Source organism: Prionailurus viverrinus, chromosome A1 (assembly GCF_022837055.1).
Source record: "Prionailurus viverrinus isolate Anna chromosome A1, UM_Priviv_1.0, whole genome shotgun sequence".
Lineage (NCBI taxonomy): Eukaryota > Metazoa > Chordata > Mammalia > Carnivora > Felidae > Prionailurus > Prionailurus viverrinus.
Window position 1 is genome coordinate 29679651 of NC_062561.1, and position 19011 is coordinate 29698661.

Here is a 19011-nt window from a genome sequence, read left to right on the forward strand (position 1 = left end):
GAAGACCTCACAAAGGTATTTTCTTCCTCCGAGAAGCCCAGTTCTCCCAATCTTTGTCAAGGCCTTTCGCGTATGGAGTCCTGATTATCTGTCTCTCATAAGACCACAAGCTCTTCCGGGCTGGGATCACAGAGTCTTTTTGTTTTTTTGTTTTTGTTTTCCTTTTTTAATTTAGTTGTAGAACCAAGTACAGGTTGCTGGACAGTGAGGTTGGAGATGGTAGGCAGAACCATTGACACATATTTACTTAGTTAATAGGGTAACAACCACTTGAAAGACTAAACATGTAAAATTCCTATCTGTGCCAGAAGTAGCTGCTGCCTGAGAACTGTTTGACCATTACCTACAGTTGAGCGTGTGTCTTTACTTCATATCTTTCTCCTGCAGAGACCTAACTTGCTGTATATTCCATTAGATGCAGGTATATGAGCATTCATCTGATAACTAGGTTTAAGAGACTGTAAACCTTTACCAACTTAAACTGGCAAACATCAGATGTACAGTAATAAGGTTTATTTAGAATATGGGACTGTGGTGAGATCATGGTATGAGGACGTTTTTGTCATCTCTCTATCCTTGTATTGTTTTGGAAAACTTTTATTTTCCTTAAGAAAGCTCTCTATTTTTCAAACTGGGATTCAGAACTCAAATGTCAAAAATATGAGATACCTGTTCATTTTTCTGAGCTAGTATTTCAGTTTGTAAAGACAGTCCTTGATCCTGAGAGACTTTATGTCATTTTAAATAAATAAGCCATTCCTCTCAGCCAGATCTGCCAAGCAGTACTGTGAGTCCTATTACTATGAGAGTAGCTTATTGGTAATTGGACTACATCAACAGCCTGATTTGTACTACAAAGATAGAAATCACTCTGCTGCTTCATGCGCAGTGACCACTTACTGAAAACAGATTGGAAAGGGTATGAAGACCTGCTTTTCAGAATGTCAGTGAAAGTCCTTCCCCACAAGTCTGATTTATCTTTGACTTCATTTTCCTTCTTTATCCTAATGCTCTTTCGTATGAGGTGACTCCTAACATAGGGCACCCACCTATTAATCACATAGCAGCACAAACTATAAATAACACATTTTCTGTGAGCTGCCACTTTGAACTTTATAATGTTTGCTCTCAGGTAAATTACATTATAAGTCCTGTCTTACTTTTTTGTTTGTGTTTTTATGTGGGAACTTTGGGGCACAGTTGCAAGACTGGGAAGAACAGTAAACGTTAAGAACAGTGGAGGAAGGGCACCTGGGTGGCTCGATCGGATGAGTGTCTGACTCCTGATTTTGGCTCAGGTGATGATCCCAGGATCAGGGTCATGGGGTCAAGGCCTGTGTGGGGCTCCATGCTGAGTGTGGAGCCTCCTTGAGATTCATTCTCACTCTTGCTCTCTCCCCACTGCCTGCTCACACTTGCTCGCTCTCTATCTAAATAATAAATTTAAAAAAACAAGGGAGGAATTCTGCATAAATAACAACCAAAACTTAATTATTTTAGCAACTTGATTAAAAGGAACAAGTGTACAATTGAGATCTTTGACATTGTAAATGATTTTTCATGTTTATTTCAAAGTAGCTTGGGAAGTTAGTCTTACAAGCAGACTTTATAGGGAATGCAAAGCAAATAAAAAACAAGTAATAAAAGAATTGTTACGGCATTTTTTACTTTACCCTTTTCAGTACATTTGCACATTCTGGATAAAGTTTTTCTATGAAGCAATTGAGAGATTCTGTTAAAAGTGTCTTGAATAACATCATTCAAATTGAATATAAAATACTTTGTGGTCCCTTCAGCATGAAGATGCCTCACACTCTGGTGGTCTCTTGAGTTAGTTCTCATGTTTCAGCACCTGCTGTATGGAGTGATTTCACACCATGCCCAGGATGCGGGCCACCCACCAGCTGCATGGCATGACAACTCGGCAGGCGGAGCGGCAACCTTGATAGTTGTAGGGCCACGGATAGTAGCCCCCCAGGGGCTCACAGATCTTCTGGCAATGAGTGTAGCTCCGCCTACATTCTATGCAGCAGATTCCTTCGTGATCCAGTCTAGGGTCGAATGTCATGCCTTCCCCTTCCTGCTGCTGTGAAATAAAAGGTAATTGTCTTTTCTTCATAACGAGAATTCGATAGCATGCACATTATTTTAAAATAAGATCCTGAATATTTCACTGGTACAAGAAATAAGTATCACTTTCCGTAAGAAGTTTTTCAGTCTTCTAACCTGATAATTCAGAATTCCTTCTAAAAACTCAACCTCCATCTGTCACTGGCAGGAAGTTGGTTTTGATTTTTTTTTTTTTTTAATGTCATGAAGTTTCTCCATACCTTTAATGAACCGTAACTCAGTAGTGCCTCATTTTAAATAGACTAACAAAAAGGAAAGCATGATTCAAGAGTGGCATTTCTGCCACTGCTAATTTTAGTGGAACACTAGTGCCATTTTGTACTGATGGCCTCCACACTCTTGGAGCATCTTTTGAAACTCATTGCTAAGCCAACAGATTGCTATTCTAACTGCACTAGCTGAAAACGCTGACGTCTTTAGATTCTGCCTTCATTTCCACATAAGGGGTCTGTAACACTCAGGAAAAGGCACCATAAAATATGGAAAAATTCAAGACCTTAAACTTGACTTTCTAATTTCTATGTGCCATTATTATAATTACATAAAATCATGGATGGAGTAAAAATCACCTGCAGAGTTCCCATTTTCACTGCTGAAGAGCTCACAGAACTAGAAGCAACTTGCCCTCTGCCAAATTTATGTATCTGGTTTTCCTGTTCATGGATTTCTAGGGATACAGATTGTGTAATATAGTATTGAATTACATTGCCAAAAAGCCCTTAATGTATGTTCTTGATTCAGTTGAAGTCTCCACTGAATTTGGGCAGATGCAGCACCAAACATAGGTTAGGCTTGAGCTGAGTGAACCTAGCAAGACTATCACCTCTTCTGGTATACAAAAAAGTCTTGAATTTTTTTGGGGGGAAGGGAGGGTACTTTTTACTATTTTACAGTATATCAAACACTGGAAAGTGGAGAAAACTGTGTACCAAACATCATCTAGTTTTCATAGCTGTTAACCTTTTGTCAGATTTGCTTGGCTTTTTCTTTTCCGAAGTATTTTAAATTTGGAAGTGACCTTAGAATTGAAGGTATTATGACATTTCACCCACAAATACATTAGAATGCAATATTTTCCCTACACAGCTACACTGCCATTACCGTACCTAACAAAATTAACAATTCCTTAACACCATTTGATATACCCTATGTTCAAATTTTGTCATGAAAATATTTGTCTTACTCTCTTAAACCTTTTTTTTTTTTTTTTTTTTTTTTTTTTTTTTTTTTTTTTAATTCTTCAGGCTCTTCTCATTTGTTTCTCTTATTTCTTGAACTGGGTTCATCAGGGACTGCAAAAAGAAAACCACCTAATTAATTGATTGTAGCTGACTCTTCCAGGGCAGGGGGAGTCAAAAGCCTGTTGGTTGTGGCATTTCCTCATCTAATAGTTGAACAAAGGTGTGTTAGGATTTAAAAGCTGGGAGGATCTCTCAAAGATACTTCCTCTCCAAGGATATTTCCTTAAAGAAACTTGTGAAGGATTGAGGTCATGGGGAGATGTTTCTGCTTAAACCTGAGCATGAGATAAAAGGAAAAAACTGATACAATTGGAGTTTTCAAGGAATTTGGATCACTCAAGTCTGGAGGCAAGGCAGACAGAGTCACATCCTGCCCTTCTGTGACGGGGCTGATGCACTCGTCGCCTGAACCAGATTTAGCTAGCCCAGCTACCTGGGGAATAAACTATATTAAATTTTCTGTTGGCCTATTCAGATTTTATTTCTTTTTTATTATTTGAACTTCAGGGAATGAAGTACTATGGTGTCCTGAATTTTCCAATAGGCCGTGGGTTATTTAAAAAATACATTTTGCTCTAAATCATTCTAAAATTTATTAATCTAAAATAATAGACTAGAAAATAAGGACTGAATAGGCTAGATAGGAAAAATATGCAAATTAATTGCCTGTCTATGAAAAGATGCTCAACCTTACACATAATTAAAGACAGGCGAGCTAAAACAATGAGAAGATACATTTTTACAGCCAAGAGACTGGTGAAGATTTTTTTAAAGTTTGAAAATAAATTAGTCCCTCTCTTTACCACGTGAAGATATGTAGCTGGCATAATTCCTTGGGAAACAATTTGGCATCCTCCCATTAAAGTAAAATTCTCATCTCCTTTGACCCAATCAACCCATACATCAGTATTTATACTAAAAATACATTCCCACATGTGTACAAGAGGCATAATAAGACTAGTAATTAACGTTGAGCAAGTTCATGCCTACTGTGCCAAGCACTGTGCTAAGAACTTCACCTGCATTACCTCATTTACTCCTTCCCATAAGCCTATAGGACATGTACAAGGTTGTATACTATTAAGAGTATAAGAACAAAAGATAGGGAAATAATTTACATGTCCATCAAAGTAGAACTAGTTAAATTTCTGTGCATCTATCCATCCACACAATGGACTATGATGCAGCCATTTAAATGAATGAGGCAAGGGGTGCCTGGTTGGCTCGGCTGAATAACCCAACTCTTGATTCCAGCTCAGGTCATGATCCTAGGGTCATGGGATCAAGCCTCTCACCAGGCTCTGCATTGAGTGTGGAGCTTGCTTAAGAGTCTCTCTCTCTCTCTCTCTCTCTCTCTCTCTCTCCCTCTCCCTCTCCCTCTCTCTCTCTCTCTCTCTCTCTCTCTCTCTCTGTCTCCCTCCCTCTTCCCCTTTCCCTGCTTGCTCTAAATTTTTTTTTTCCAAATTAAAAGAATTTGGGGCACATGGGTGGCTCAGTTGGCTAAGTGTCTGACTCTTGATTTTGGCTCAGGTCATGATCTCATGATTGGTAAGATCAAGTCCCATGTTGGGCCCCACTTGGGATCCTCTGTCTCCCTATCTCTCAGCTCCTCTCCTGCTCATTCTCTCTCTCTCAAAATAATAAAAACTTTTAAAAAATAATAAAAAGTAATAAAATGAATGATGTAGATGTATGTAGAAGATACAGACCAGTCTCCAAAATACTGTATTGTAACTGGAAAGAAAGCAAGGTACAGAAGTATTGTATGCTCTTTTGTGTTAAAAATGTGTGGTACACTTTCTTATACAAAGAAATTGGGCAAATAGCTATTGTTAATACATTGCTCTGGGGAAGGTGTCTGAGGTGGAAGAGAAACACATTTCATTGTATATCCTTTATACTTAAAAAATATATATATATGCATGTATTTTTTCAATTAAAAAATTAGTTACAAAAATTTACTACTCTACTTTTACTCCCTTCAGAGTATAGTAATGGTAAATAATATTTTATTGAAGATTGGAAATTTTTAGGACATTAGTTTCATCCTTATAAACACCGGTTCCCAGTGTTTCAGACTAAGGTGTTTTATCTGTGTATGAGTCTGTCTCCCTCCTGGAGCTCCCGAGGGCTCCCGAGGGCAGAAGTTATCTCCTGGCTGTGTGCACAAGGCCTGGAAAAGAGCAAGTTCTCAAAAATGTTGAATGGATGAATAAAGTGGATAAGAAGGGGGAAAGAGAATACTTTCTTTCTGGATGTTGTCTCTAGGGCACATTCTTAGAAACATTTTTTGAATAATCAAATTCCTGATATGAATTTGTATTTATGGATTTGCCTGTGACTCAAAAAAAGGAGAGCACAGAAAACAACTTTGAGTAAGGGTTACAAACAATCTGGATCTCACACTACAGAGACCATGCTTCAGTGTAATCTTACCCTCATTTATTTGAAAGTTCAAGTAGACATACTGCCACTTCAATGTTATGTTCAACGGATTTGTCTGAGCATGTCACGAAAACATCAGTACGTACATGGTAAGGGTTGTCTGGATTGAAGGGTTCTGAATCCTCTTGAACACTGGGTCTGGTTTCATTATTTGGTTCTCTAGGGCCTGGGTTGCCCCGTGGTGCACTAGGTGGTCTCCTTGTGGTAGTTGTAACAATTTTTCTTACCAACTCTCTTCTTTCTCTCTGGATTTCTGCAAAAAACAAAACTAAGTTAATCCATTTATTTGGATAATTAAGGAAGTACTGTATCAGGGTAGAAGCATAAATGGACATCAAAAACATTGGACTAAATATGGAAATTTGTATTGATGATTTTTTAAATAATAAAGCATATATCAGAGTCTTGGGTTAGTAAACAAACAGATAACCAGAATTTGGTTTTACAGTCCTGAGACAGGTATTCTAAGGTAGCTGACGAAAATCCATTCTCAATCCTTCTTCACTTACCTCTACTATAGGCACTGAGAAAGTAAGACCAGATGAAACATTTTGGGCCAGTGAGACGTAAGCAGAATATATTGGCACAGTTTCTGGGAAAGCTTTTGCTTTCTTGGTAAAAGAGGACTGGTACAGCTTTCTCTGTCTTGTCTTCTTTTCTTGAGCATACATATATGTGGGTTATGAGGGCCAATTTGTGACCAGAAGGGATAGGCACAAGGATGATAAACCAGTACGCGATGGGTAGCAAAATGGTAAGATATAAAGAGCCTTGTGATATAGCTGAGTAGCTGATAATGCCAGAAACCTCCCTCCACACTTGTGATTGTATGAAAAAAGTCAACCTGTATCCATTGAAACCACTGGTGAACAGGTATTCTGTTAACTTTCATCCCTGTGCATTTTTTGTCTTTATTTATTTTTATTTGTTTTTTAAACTTGCATCCAAGTTAGCATATAGTGCAACAGTGATTTCAGGAGTAGATTCCTTAATGCCCCTTACCCATTAACCCCGCCCCCCCCGCAACCACTCCAGTAACCCTGTTTGTTCTCCATATTTAAGAGTCTCATGTTTTGTCCCCCTCCCTGTTTTTATATTATTTTTTCTTCCTTTATGTTCATCTTTTGTATCTTAAAGTCCTCATATGAGTGAAGTCATATGGTATTTGTCTTTCTCTAATTTTGCTTAGCATAATACCCTCTAGTTCCATCCACATAGCTGCAAATGGCAAGATTTCATTCTTTTTGATTGCCGAGTAATACTCCATTGTGTGTATGTATATAAACACACACATACACACACACCCCACATCTTTATCCATTCATCCATCAATGGACATTTGGGCTCTTTCCATACTTTGGCTATTGTTGATAGTGCTGCTATAAACATTGGGGTGCATATGCCCCTTTGAAACAATATACCTGTATCCCTTGGATAAATACCTAGTAGTGCAATTGCTGGGTCACAGGGTAGTTCTATTTTTAATTTTTTGAGGAACCTGCATTCTATTTTCCAGAGTAGCTGCACAAGTTTGCATTCCCACCAGCAGTGCAAAAGAGATCCACTTTCTCTGCATCCCCGCCAACATCTGTTGTTGTCTGAGTTGTTAATGTTAGACATTCTGACAGGTATGAGGTGGCATCTCATTGTGGTTTTGATTTGTATTTCCCTGGTGATGAGTGATGGTGAGCATTTTTTAATGTGTCGGCCATCTGGATGTTTTCCTTGGAGAAGTGTCTATTCATGTTTTTGCCCATTTCTTCGCTGGATTATTTGTTTTCTGAGTGTTGAGTTTGATAAGTTCTTTATAGATTTTGGATACTAACCCTTTGTCTGATACGTCATTTGCAAATATCTTCTCCCATTCCATCAGTTGCCTTTTAGTTTTGCTGATTGTTTCCTTTGCTGTGCAGAAGCTTTTATTTTGATGAGGTCCCATAGTTCATTTTTGCCCTTGCCTCCGGGAGACGTGTTGAGTAAGAAGTTGCTGCGGCCAAGGTCAAAGAGGTTTTTGCCTGCTTTCTCCTCAGGGATTTTGATGGCTTCCTGTCTTACGTTGAGGTCTTTCATCCATTTTGAGTTTATTTTTGTGTATGGTGTAAGAAAGTGGTCCAGGTTCATTTTTCTGCATGTCGCTGTCCAGTTTTCCCACACCACTTGCTGAAGAGATTGTCTTTATTCCATTGGATATTCTTTCCTGCCTTGTCAAAGATGAGTTGGCCATACGTTTGTGGGTCTATTTCTGGGTTCTCTATTCTGTTCCATTGATCTGAGTGTCTGTTTTTACACCAGTACCATACTGTCTTGATGATTACAACTTTGTAATACACCTTAAAGTCCGGGATTGTGATGCCTCCAGCTTTGGTTTTCTTTTTCAAGATTGCTTTGGCTATTCGGGGTCTTTTCTGGTTCCATACACATTTTAGGATTGTTTGTTCTAGCTCTGTGAAGAATGCTGGTGTTATTTTAATAGGGATTGCATTGAATATGTAGACTGCTTGGTTAGTATTGGCATCTAAACGATATTCTTCCTATCCAGGAGCATGGAATATTTTTCCATTTGTGTGTGTGTGTGTGTGTGTGTGTGTGTGTGTGTGTGTGTGTGTGTGTTTTCTTCAGTTTTCTTTCATAAGCTTTCTATAGTTCTCTGTGTATAGATTTTTCACCTCTTTGGTTAGATTTATTCCTAGCTGTTTTATGGTTTTTGGTACAATTGTAAATGGGATCGATTCCTTGATTTCCCTTTCTGTTGCTTCATTATTGGCATATGGGAATGCAACTGATTTCTGTGCATTGATTTTATATCCTGCGACTTTGCTGACATGGATCAGTTCTAGCAGTTTTTGGTGGAGTCTTTTGGGTTTTCCATATAGAGTATCATGTCATCTGCGAAGAGTGAAAATTTGAACTCCTGGCCGATTTGGATGCCTTTTATTTCTTTGTGTTGTCTGATTCCTGAGGCTAAGACTTCCAAACTATGTTGAATAATAGTGGCGAGAGTGGACATCCCTGTCTTGTTTCTGACCTTAAGGGGAAAGTTCTCAGTTTTTCCCATTGAGGATGATATAAGCATTGGGTCTTTCATATATGGCTTTTATGATCTTGAGATATGATCCTTCTATCCCTTTCTTGAGGATTTTATCAAGAAAGGATGCTGTATTTTGTCAAATGCTTTCTCTGCATCTGTTGAGAAGATCGTGTGCTTCTTGTCCTATCTTTTACTGATGTGATGAATCACATTGATTGTTTCGTGGATATTGAATCAGCCCTGCATCCCAGGTATAAATCCCGCTTGGTCGTGGTGAATATTTTTTTTAATGTATTGTTAGATCTAGTTGGCTAATAATATCTTGTTGAGGATTTTTGCATCCATGTTCATCAGGAAAATTGGTTTATAGTTCTCCTTTTTAGTGGGGTCTTTGTCTGGTTTTGGAATCAAGGTAATGCTGACTTCATAGAAAGAGTTGGGAAGTTTTCTATCCATTTCTATTTTTTGAAACAGCTTCAAGAGAATAGGTGTTAACTCTTCTTTAAATGTTTGGTAGAATACCCCTGGAAAGCCACCTGGCCCTGGACTCTTGTTTTTTGGGAGATTTTTGATTACTAATTCAATTTCTTTACTGGTTATGGGTCTGTTCAAATTTTCTATTTCTTCCTGTTTCAGCCTTGGTAGTGTATATGTTTCTAGGAATTTGTCCATTTCTTTCAGATTGCCCACCTTATTGGCGTATAATTGATTTTAATATTCTCTTATTATTGTTTGTATTTTTGCTGTGTTGGTTGTGATCTCCTCTTTCATTCTTAATTTTATTTATTTGGGTCCTTTACTTTTTGATAAAACTGGCTAGGGGTTTATCAGTTTGGTTAATTATTTCAAAGAACCAGCTTCTGGTTTCATTGATCTGTTCTGCTGGGGGTTTTTTGGTTTCAATAGCATTGATTTCTGCTCTGATCTTTATTATTTCCTGTCTTCTGCTCGTTTGGGGTTTTATTTGCTGTTCTTTTTCCAGCTCTTTAAAGTGTAAGGTTAGGTCGTGTATCTGAGACCTTTCTTCCTTCTTTTGGAAGGCCTGGATTGCTATATACTTCCTTCTTATGACTGCCTTTGCTGCAACCCAGAGGTTTTGGGCTGTGGTGTTATCATTTTCATTGGCTTCCATGTACTTTTTAGTTTCCTTTTAACTTCTTGGTTGGCCCATTCATTATTTAGTAGGATGGTCTTTAGTCTCCAAGTATTTATTACCTTTCCAAATTTTTTCTTGTGGTTGATTTCGAGTTTCATAGCATTGTGGTCTGAAAATATGCACGGTATGAACTCGTTCTTTTTGTACTTGTTGAGGGCTGATGTGTGTCCCAGTATGTGATCTATTCTGGAGAACTTTCCATGTGCACTGGAGAAGAATGTGTATTCTGCTGCTTTAGGATGAAATGTTCTGAATATATCTGTTAAGTCCGTCTGGTCCAGTGTGTCATTCAAAGCCATTGTTTCCTGGTTGATTTTCTCTTTAGATGATCTGTCCATTGCTGTAAGTGGGGTGTTGAAGTCCCCTACTATTATGGTATTATTATCAATGAGTTTCTTTATGTTTGTGATTAACTGATTTATATGTATTTGGGTGCTGCCACATTTGGAACGTAAATGTTTGCAATTGTTAGGCCTTCTTGGTGGATAGACACCTTAGTTATGATATAAAGCCCTTCTTCATCTCTTGTTACAGTCTTTATTTTAAAGTCTAGATTGTCTGATATAAGTATGGCTACTCTGGCTTTCTTTTGTCTACCATTAGCACTATAGATGGTTCTCCATCCCCTTACTTTCAATCTGAAGGTGTCTTTAGGTCTGAAGTGGGTCTCTTGTAAACAGCATATTTATGGATCATGTTTTCTTATCCATTCAGTTACCCCATGTCTTTTGATTGGAGCATTTAGTCCATTGCCATTTAGAGTGAGTACTGAGAGATATGAATTTATTGCAATTATGTTGCTTGTAAGTTGGAGGTTCTGGTGGTGTTCTCTGGTCCTTTCTAGTCTTGTTGCTTTTGGTCTTTTTTTTTCTTGTCTTTTCTCCCTTCAGAGAGTCCTCCTTAAAATTTATTGGAGGGCTTGTTTAGTGGTCATGAACTCCTTTAATTGTTGTTTGGGAAACTTTTATGTCACCTTCTATTTAGAATGACAGCCTTGCTGGATAAAGAATTCTTGGCTGAATATTTTTCTGATTCAGCACATTGAATATATCCTGCCACCCCTTTCTGGCCTGCCAAGTTTCTGTGGATAGGTCTGCTCTGAACCTGATCTGTCTTCCCTTGTAGGTTACATACTTTTTTTTTCTCTTTCTGCTTTCATGAGTCTTTCCTTGCCTGAGTATTTTGTGAATTTGACTATGATATGCCTTGTTGATGGTCGGTTTTTGTTGAATCTAATGGGAGACCTCTGTGCTTCCTGTATTTTGATGTCTGTGTCTTTCCCCAGGTTAGGAAAGTTTTCTGCTATGATTTGTTCACATAAACCTTCCACCCCTTTTTCTCTGTCTTCATCTCTGGGACCCTTATGATTCTGATGCTGTTCCTTTTTAATCAGTCACTGATTTACCTAATTCTTAAACCGTGCTCTTTTGCTTTGTCTGCTCTTTTTTTCTGCTTCATTATTCTCCAGTAGTTTGTCCTCTATATCGCTGATTGGCTGCTCTGCCTCATCCATCTTTGCCACCATGGCCACCGTGGCATCCATTCGAGATTGCAGCTCAGTTATAGCATTTTTTATTTCATCCTGACTAGCTTTTACTTCTTTTATCTCTGCAGAAAGGGATTCTAATCTATTTTCGACCCCAGAAGTACTCTTATTGTGATTCTAAATTCTGGTTCAGATATCTTGCTTGTATCTGTGTTGATTAAGTTCCTGCCTGTTGTTTCTTCCTGCTCTTTCTTTTGGGGTGAATTCCTTTGTTTCATCATTTTGAAGGAAGAAAAGGAATTAAAGTAAAAAAATTAAAATTAAAAAATTAAAAACAACACACATACACACAAAAGTCAAATAAATCATGCTAGATCCTAGATGTGTTTTAGTCTGAGTTTTGAAAGGAGCTTGATAGATTAGGGGGAGGAAAATATTTGAAAATTTGAAAAAATACAATGAAGTAGAATAAAATGAAATGATGGAAGTAAAATAGAATTTGAAAAATTTACAAAAAAGTAAAAAATATAGTAGAAAAATAATTTTAATAAAAATTGAAAATGAAAATAAATTTTTTCTCTTTCTGTATTCAAGAAAAAGAAAAAAAAGTGATAGATGGACCAGCAAACAGACTGAAATAGAATTGAAATTACATCGTTCTCCCCTAGAAGTCAAACTCTGAAGCGCTTTATAGTCTGCAAACTAAGCAGGCTGAGAAACTTGAGGTGTTCCTGAAGAGCGAGGTTGGCTCAGTTGGGCGGGGCTTAGTGTAATGGCTCTATTCTCCACTAGATGGCGCTGTTTAGTTTACTGGGGTGGATTGTTGCCGCGCTCGTTGGTCCGTATGCGCATGCGCGGGAAGGGTGAAAATGGCGTCACCCAGTTGCCCAGTCTCTACTATCCAAACTCCATTCTCTCCGATCAGCTGTTTCACACCCGTCCTTTGTCTCCAGCTTCTGTCCACTCCCCGCTTTTACATTGTTCGTGACCAAGCCATCAGGTTAAAGGCGGCACGTCCCTCCTACGGTGTGGCTCCCTCTCAGATGCAGCTGTGTTTCCCAACCCCTCACTTCTGAGGGACTACGACTTTGACCCGCTCAGATCCTCTGGGGGAGGGTCTCACTGAACAATGGCCAGGTGCTGCCCGCACCCAGGAACGTTTGTGGGACCCTGCTGCTGCTGATGCCCAGAGACTGGCTGGGTGCCAGCCCACCCCAGAAAAGGTTCACGCCATCGTGTAGCAGCGTTTTAGCGATATGGAAAATCCCAACATGCATCTGGCACCAGGCTTCACCCTTAACGTCCTGTTCCAGAAGCAGCAAATGTGGTTGTTCTCCGGGGTCTGCTGGGGTGGCTACAGATTCTACCAAATGTCCTCCCAGCAGGGAAACTGCCTCTGCCCGTGGCCTGAGAACCCCTGGACTTCACTCTGCTCCTGGGGATTCGCCCTTCCCACCAGAGCTTCTCCAGGTAACGAGCTGTGGAGTTTCAGACTGTGCTCCCCCTCTTTATAGAGTCTTAATGGAATTTAAACCCTCGCCTTTCTCCTTTCTGCCTGTTTTGTTCGGTCCCTGCAGCTGTTTCCACTTTTCCGCTTTCTCTACAGCTGCTTTGGGGGGGGGGGGCGGGGGATGTACTTTTCCCATACGTCCCCCCCTCCCCCCCATCTCCATCCTCTCTCCACAAGAAAAAACAGCTCCCTGCCCTCCTCAGCTTCTCTCTCCCTCACTTTACCTTTCCGCGCCGCGTACCTGCTGAATTCTGTGGTTCAGGTTGTGCAGATTGTTGTGTGATCCTCAAATCAGGATTTGGTTGATTTGTGTTGATTTGGCTGTATTTCATGGACGTGAGACGCAAAAAAAAAACTTCCATGCTGTTCCACCATCGTGACTCCTTGCTGTTTGTTTGTTTTTAAGTAAGCTCCACGCCTGGCATGGGGCTGGAACTCCCCAAGCAGATATCTAGATTCACATGCTTTACCAGCTGAGCCAGCCAGGCACTCCAGCCCTCTGTGTTCTTAGCAGGTTGACTATATATGTATAAAGCTTTACAATTTTTAGGAGATTTGTTGTCTTAGTTGATTCTTTTAAAAATCCTATGGGTGGGATAGAAAAGGCAGTAACTTTTATATGTGAGGGCATCGAGGCTCAGAAAGACCAAGTAACTTGGCCAAGATCACAGAATGGGTGGCAGAGACAGGAGCCAAACGTGACCTTCTCTGGCTCCCAGCCCAGTGCTCTAGTTGATCACACAGCCACATGGGTCCCATGGTTGCTGAATAACAGACATGGAAAGTAACCACCCAATGTGGGCTTTGGTGTCTCTCGGAGTCTGACTTTCTTCGTCTGTAAAACGGAGATCATGTATCTAATTCACCGAATGGTGACAGAAGATAGAGTTGTGCCTAAGGGTTTTACTATAGCATTTGGCATATAATAAGCACTCAAATGTTAGGTAATGATGATTATAGCATGCTGTATTATTTCTGAGAACTTAGATGTGCTTTAGAGCCATGGAGAACTTCCATAGACAGCTTCTGGGTTTCTGAGTACATGGTTGGAGAGGCATCAGGGAGACCTGGATTCAAATCTCAATACCACTTCTTTTAACTAACTGAATGACCTCAGGCAAGCTGTTTAATTTCTGTGAACCTTGGTTTCTTCATCTATAAAATGGGACTATTTGTAGTTACTAGGACAGTTGTTGGCAAAAAGTAACTGAGGACAAAATAGAAAGCTGTAGCACAATGGCTGGCACAAAGCCAGCGCTCAGCGACCCTCACCCTTCCCTGTGACCTTGCCCAGCCACCATTGTCTCTTGATAATACAGCTCTGTGACCTGCCAGCTTAAAGATCCAAGACAGAGGTTGCTGGAGTTGGGGAGTTTGTTTTTGTTTTTTTCGTGTTTTTGTTTATTTTTGAGACAGAGAGCATGAGCAGGGGAGGGGCAGAGAGAGAGGGAGACACAGAATCCAAAGCAGGCTCCGGGCCCTGAGCTGTCAGCACAGAGCCTGATGCGGGGCTCGAACTCACAGACTGTGAGATCATGACCTGAGCCCAAGTCAGACGCTTAACCGGCTGAGCCACCCAGGTGCCCCTGGGGAGCTTTTTTTAGAATTAGGTGGTTGGGACCGACATCCTCAGAGGGGGTTTACTTTCTTGATTTTATTGTTAAATGTGACATTTATGAAAGACTGAAAAAAAAAATCCTTCATCTTTAATGTGTATAATCCGCCCCGTGGCTGTACCAACAGTTACTTAAACCTTTTCATCGCTGGGGGCATTTTTCTGGTGTTTTTCTGGTGTTGTGCATAACATGTAATTCTGGGATGGGTCTGGTGATGATTGACTACTTAAGAGGTGGTCCTGCCTGTGGGCTGTGAGGGGCCAAACTCCATCTCAGAGGTAGGGAACGCGCTCTTTCCCAAAGGGTGAAAGCGCTCAGTCAGCCAGACCAGCACCGCCTTCGCACGGCCACCCCCGCCCTCTTTGCCCTGCTCTGTTAGGTTTTCGTAACAGGGCGTGTTCGCTTGCTACAATGTAAACTTCTGTTCAGTGCATCCCAATGACCTGGCACAAGTAAATGGCACGCAATAAGCCTTCAAAAAATGTTTTTCCAACAAATGAACGAACTCACTGGGTAAGAGGCTTGTCCTCACGAACGGGAAGGGATTAGAGAGAGCTCTACTTGGGAGCATCGCCTGAGGCTCCGACGCGGCGAAGTGACAGGTATTGGAGGAGTAGTTCCTGGGGGTGGGAAGCAAGAAGCCCATTCCGTGTGGATGGAGGTGAGCAATCGAAAGCTAGACCTTGGCAAACGGCCACAGAATTGTGAGTTGCCAGCACGCCCTGGAGCAAGAACAGGGAGGGCAAAAGTGACCGTCCATTTGGCCGCCCCCTCTCTGGCCCCTAGGGGGTGACAGACACTGCTCATGCCTGTGGCCTCAGGATCCTTCTCAACTCTCCTTCCAGTGGCTTAACAATTGAATCCTATTTGCTTTGCCTGGGCCAGAAAGGAACCATCTTATCCGAGCTTTGGGACATAATATTTGTGATCCAGAGGAATAAATTAGCCCTGGCAGAACCGGAAGCCTGAACTTTCTAAACCTGGTCAGGTTTTGTGTTGTTTTTTTTTTTTTTTTTTTTTTTTTAATTATGGTAACATATACATCAAAATTTACCATTTTAGCCATTTTTATGATTGTACAGTTGAGTGCATTCACACTGCTGTGCAAACGTCTGTTTCCATAACTTCTTCAGTTTTGCGGAATTGTAACCACACCCTTTCAAAAATAACTGCCCATCTCCCCCTCCTAAGCCTGGTGGTCTTAATGCCTGTATTTTATTTCCATGCTGCTCTCTCTGTGTCCAATAAAATCTTTCAGAAAACAGTATACCTCAGCTGTGTTGAGAGAGAGGCCCTTTTCCCACACTTGAGCCAGAACTACTGAGTAGGCCTTTGGGGGGCCAGTGGGGTGACTGGTGGCAGTGAAGAGTGAAGGTGCCCTGGGGACGGAGAAACTTAGCCCTCGGGGCTCACCTGCCCTTCACCCACGGATGGCTCAAAGGCATGCTCCAACCAGGGGCCCTTCTTCATTTCTTTTCAGCGGACTTAGGAGCTGACGCTCAAGCCCTGAACTTGAAGAATCTCAGCCTATGGCCACAGCAGCTTTTGGCTGCCTCATAATTCTAGGTATGAGTATAATAAAGATTCAGCAGTCTGACAGCTTCTTAGGCCCTTGATTCTCTGCCCTCGGAATAAAAAACATGTAAAATTGGAAAGTGCAAACAACTTAGATTAAGGAGCAGAGCAGAAAGAAGGGGGAGTCTCATAAATAAAAATGGCAGATGATGCAGTGATGGTGAGTCTCCCTGATCTGCTTCCTGTTAACCCTGCCACTCAGTCCCTTCCCTAAAACATTCATGGTTGTCACCTTCCTTCTCTTTGATCTCTCTTGCCAATTACTGAGACACTGTGACTTGCGTCCTGATGTCTTCCTTGTTATATGCTCAGGCCTGTGGAGGGGCTCAGGAAACATATCAGCAGCACTAAAAGAATTTAAAATGTTACCTTTTGGGTATGTTGGCTTAAGCCAGAAGATAGGAAGGTCACCACAGAGTTCTAAGACCTTAGAACTCAAGAAGCTGTTGTCCTTCACGGGCTGGTCGACAGCCACCCAGATAAGAGAATTTTCTTCATACTTGACTGGCATGATCTTGCCTTCCTGTAAGTTCAGTAAAAACGAAATGCATTGAGCAGAGTGGACGGTGAAACATGCGTATTAAGAGTCACGTGCTGGTAAAACATTTCGCCTACTAAAAACTTAATGAGAATTGTGAGTGTGTGTGAGGGGCTGTGAGCTGTGTGTGGTGTGCGTGTGGTGGGGTGTAGGCGGGGGTATGTCGTGTGTGTGGGGTGAGTGTGGAGATGTGAGTGTAGAGGGTATTGTGGGGTTTTGTGGTGTGTGTGTGTGTCGGATGTCGGTGGAGGGCAGGTAGTGTGTGTGGGATGAGTGGGGTAGGGGGTATGTGTGGGGTTGGGGGGTGTCAGTGGGAGGTATACAGTGTGTGTGGGGTGAGTGGGGCGTGTATGTGGGGGGGTTTGTATAGCATTGTGGGGTGTGAGTGTGTGGGTGCGTGTGTGCGTGTGTGTGTGTGTGTGTGTGTGTGTTTGTGATGCGTGTAGGGGAGTATGGGTTGGGGGTGTGTGGTGTGTGTAAGGGGGCATGTGTGGGGTGTGCTGTGTGTGTCTTATCTCTGTAGCTCTCTTCACAACATTGTCTTCGCCTTGCTTGTCGCCCTGCCTTGCATAACTGAAATGTGTGAATATTGAGTGTCCTGAGTGGAAGTGAAAATTACTTGCTACCAACTTTGAGATTTAGGTTAATCTGATGTTGCTGATCAAAGATTTTTTTGAGGAAAAGCAATTGAACGGACTCTGAAATCCTGTAAAGGGATAGAGGAGCCCTTCATTTGAAGTGAAAATCCTTTGGGGTTTTGTTCTGCAGCCTCCGAACAACAATGGAAAAAGCAAGCGATTGGTTCTTTAATGTCTTCAGTTCAAAGTATTATTTAACATAAACCATTTCTACATTTCCCAGCTATAACAAAACACATTTCAGATGTTCCTCACATCAAGCACACCACTGAGATTTCAAAGTTAAACCCTGAATTTTCTTCTACAGCGAGATACTGAGAATGGTCTGATAACCCAGGAGACAAATTTATTTTGCCAGGTTGTTCCTTTCATATATTTATTAGTTTGCAATAGGTTGGAGAAATTAAAATGTTTTCTCCATATTTTCAGCTAAAAGCAGCACTTCATTTATGCTTTCTCCCCGAGGCTTATGGTTGCATGAAAACAGCTTAAAGTCATTGGAGGAAGTTAACACTCAGGTAATCCAGTTATTTACCTTAAATTAAATGGCTCCGTCCAGGAAAGGAATACTCTTTGGGTATAGCAGCTTTTTAAAGTTCTACAAAACTGATGAAAATTTTGTAAGAGCAAGTGGTACATAAACCTACTCCATCATAATCTAAAGCGCGTGGGGAAAGAGTGGGGCGATGGGGATAACGCATACATATGCATCTTACAAGCTAGGAATGTTAAATCAACTTATGGCACATGGTCTCAGCTGCCCATCCAACCTCGTCTCTCCCTGCCCTTGCAACACAGTCCCGCTTCTGTGTGAGGCAGCAGTGTCCCCGCCCCAGGAGAGAGGCTGGCTGCTTGCTTTCTCAGACCCTCCAGTGGCTTGGGGTGCCCTAGACTATGCGATTCACACTGAAGTCTACTGGGGGGCTGAGAAACCTCCTGCTTTTCCTAATTAAAGGGAAGTCGTGCTTGGCACTGCTCAACCCCTTCTGACTTCTGTACTCGAATGCACGGTTGATGTTTTGGAGCTGGAAGGAAAGGCCAAAAAAAATCAGCGATGCTGGCCACTGAGCCAGTGCCTGCAGCCACCTCCTTCCATATCGGCTACTGTGCAGAAAAACAAATCCTTTTTGTTTCAGTCACTCTGGGTGTAGTTTTCTGCCACTGACATTCCTAATCCACACAAACACGTTGCCTGCATTTGACTTGTCCACCAGAGGGTCCACCAAGCACAATATAAGCAACTAAAACACAGAAAAAATAATTCAGCTTTACGGTCTAAGAAAAGAATCAGATGCAGGCAAAGCTGTAAAAGGCTAAACTGCTCATCACTGAATTATTTCTATATTCAAATAATTACTTTGAATTATTATTTGAAATAGTGAAAAATTAAAGATGGCTGAAGTATTCAAGAGCAAAAGACTTAAATTATAATCATCTGATGACGCATAATACCTCCATTATCATCTACATTTTAGAATAACTAAAGTTAGGTGAAATTAATAAGAATGTAGAGCAATATAACTTCAGTTATGAAAAGGAAACCACACATCCCCGTGCATTAAAAAAATTCACCAAAACATTAACATTACCTATCTGTGGATTATGCAATTGTGGATGATTTTCTTCTCCACTCTATGTAATTCCCCAA

At 41.0% G+C, this 19011-nt stretch overlaps 1 protein-coding gene across 2 annotated transcripts in view; it reads right to left on the bottom strand.

Annotated features, from left to right (window-relative positions):
* Positions 1–1537: 1537 nt before the first annotated feature.
* CNMD (chondromodulin) overlaps positions 1538–19011 on the bottom strand; it is a 32950-nt gene continuing 15476 nt past the window's right edge. Inside the window, exons 5-7 of one of the 2 annotated variants that reach the window (XM_047873647.1) lie at positions 16557–16710; positions 5903–6069; positions 1538–2083 (exon numbers count right to left, since the gene is read on the bottom strand). In XM_047873647.1, the coding sequence (XP_047729603.1) occupies positions 1871–2083; positions 5903–6069; positions 16557–16710 (534 nt within the window). In that variant the 3' untranslated portion in view covers positions 1538–1870. Of the gene's footprint in view, positions 2087–5902; positions 6070–16556; positions 16711–19011 lie in introns of both variants that reach the window. The other variant, XM_047873641.1, reaches the window with a different exon arrangement.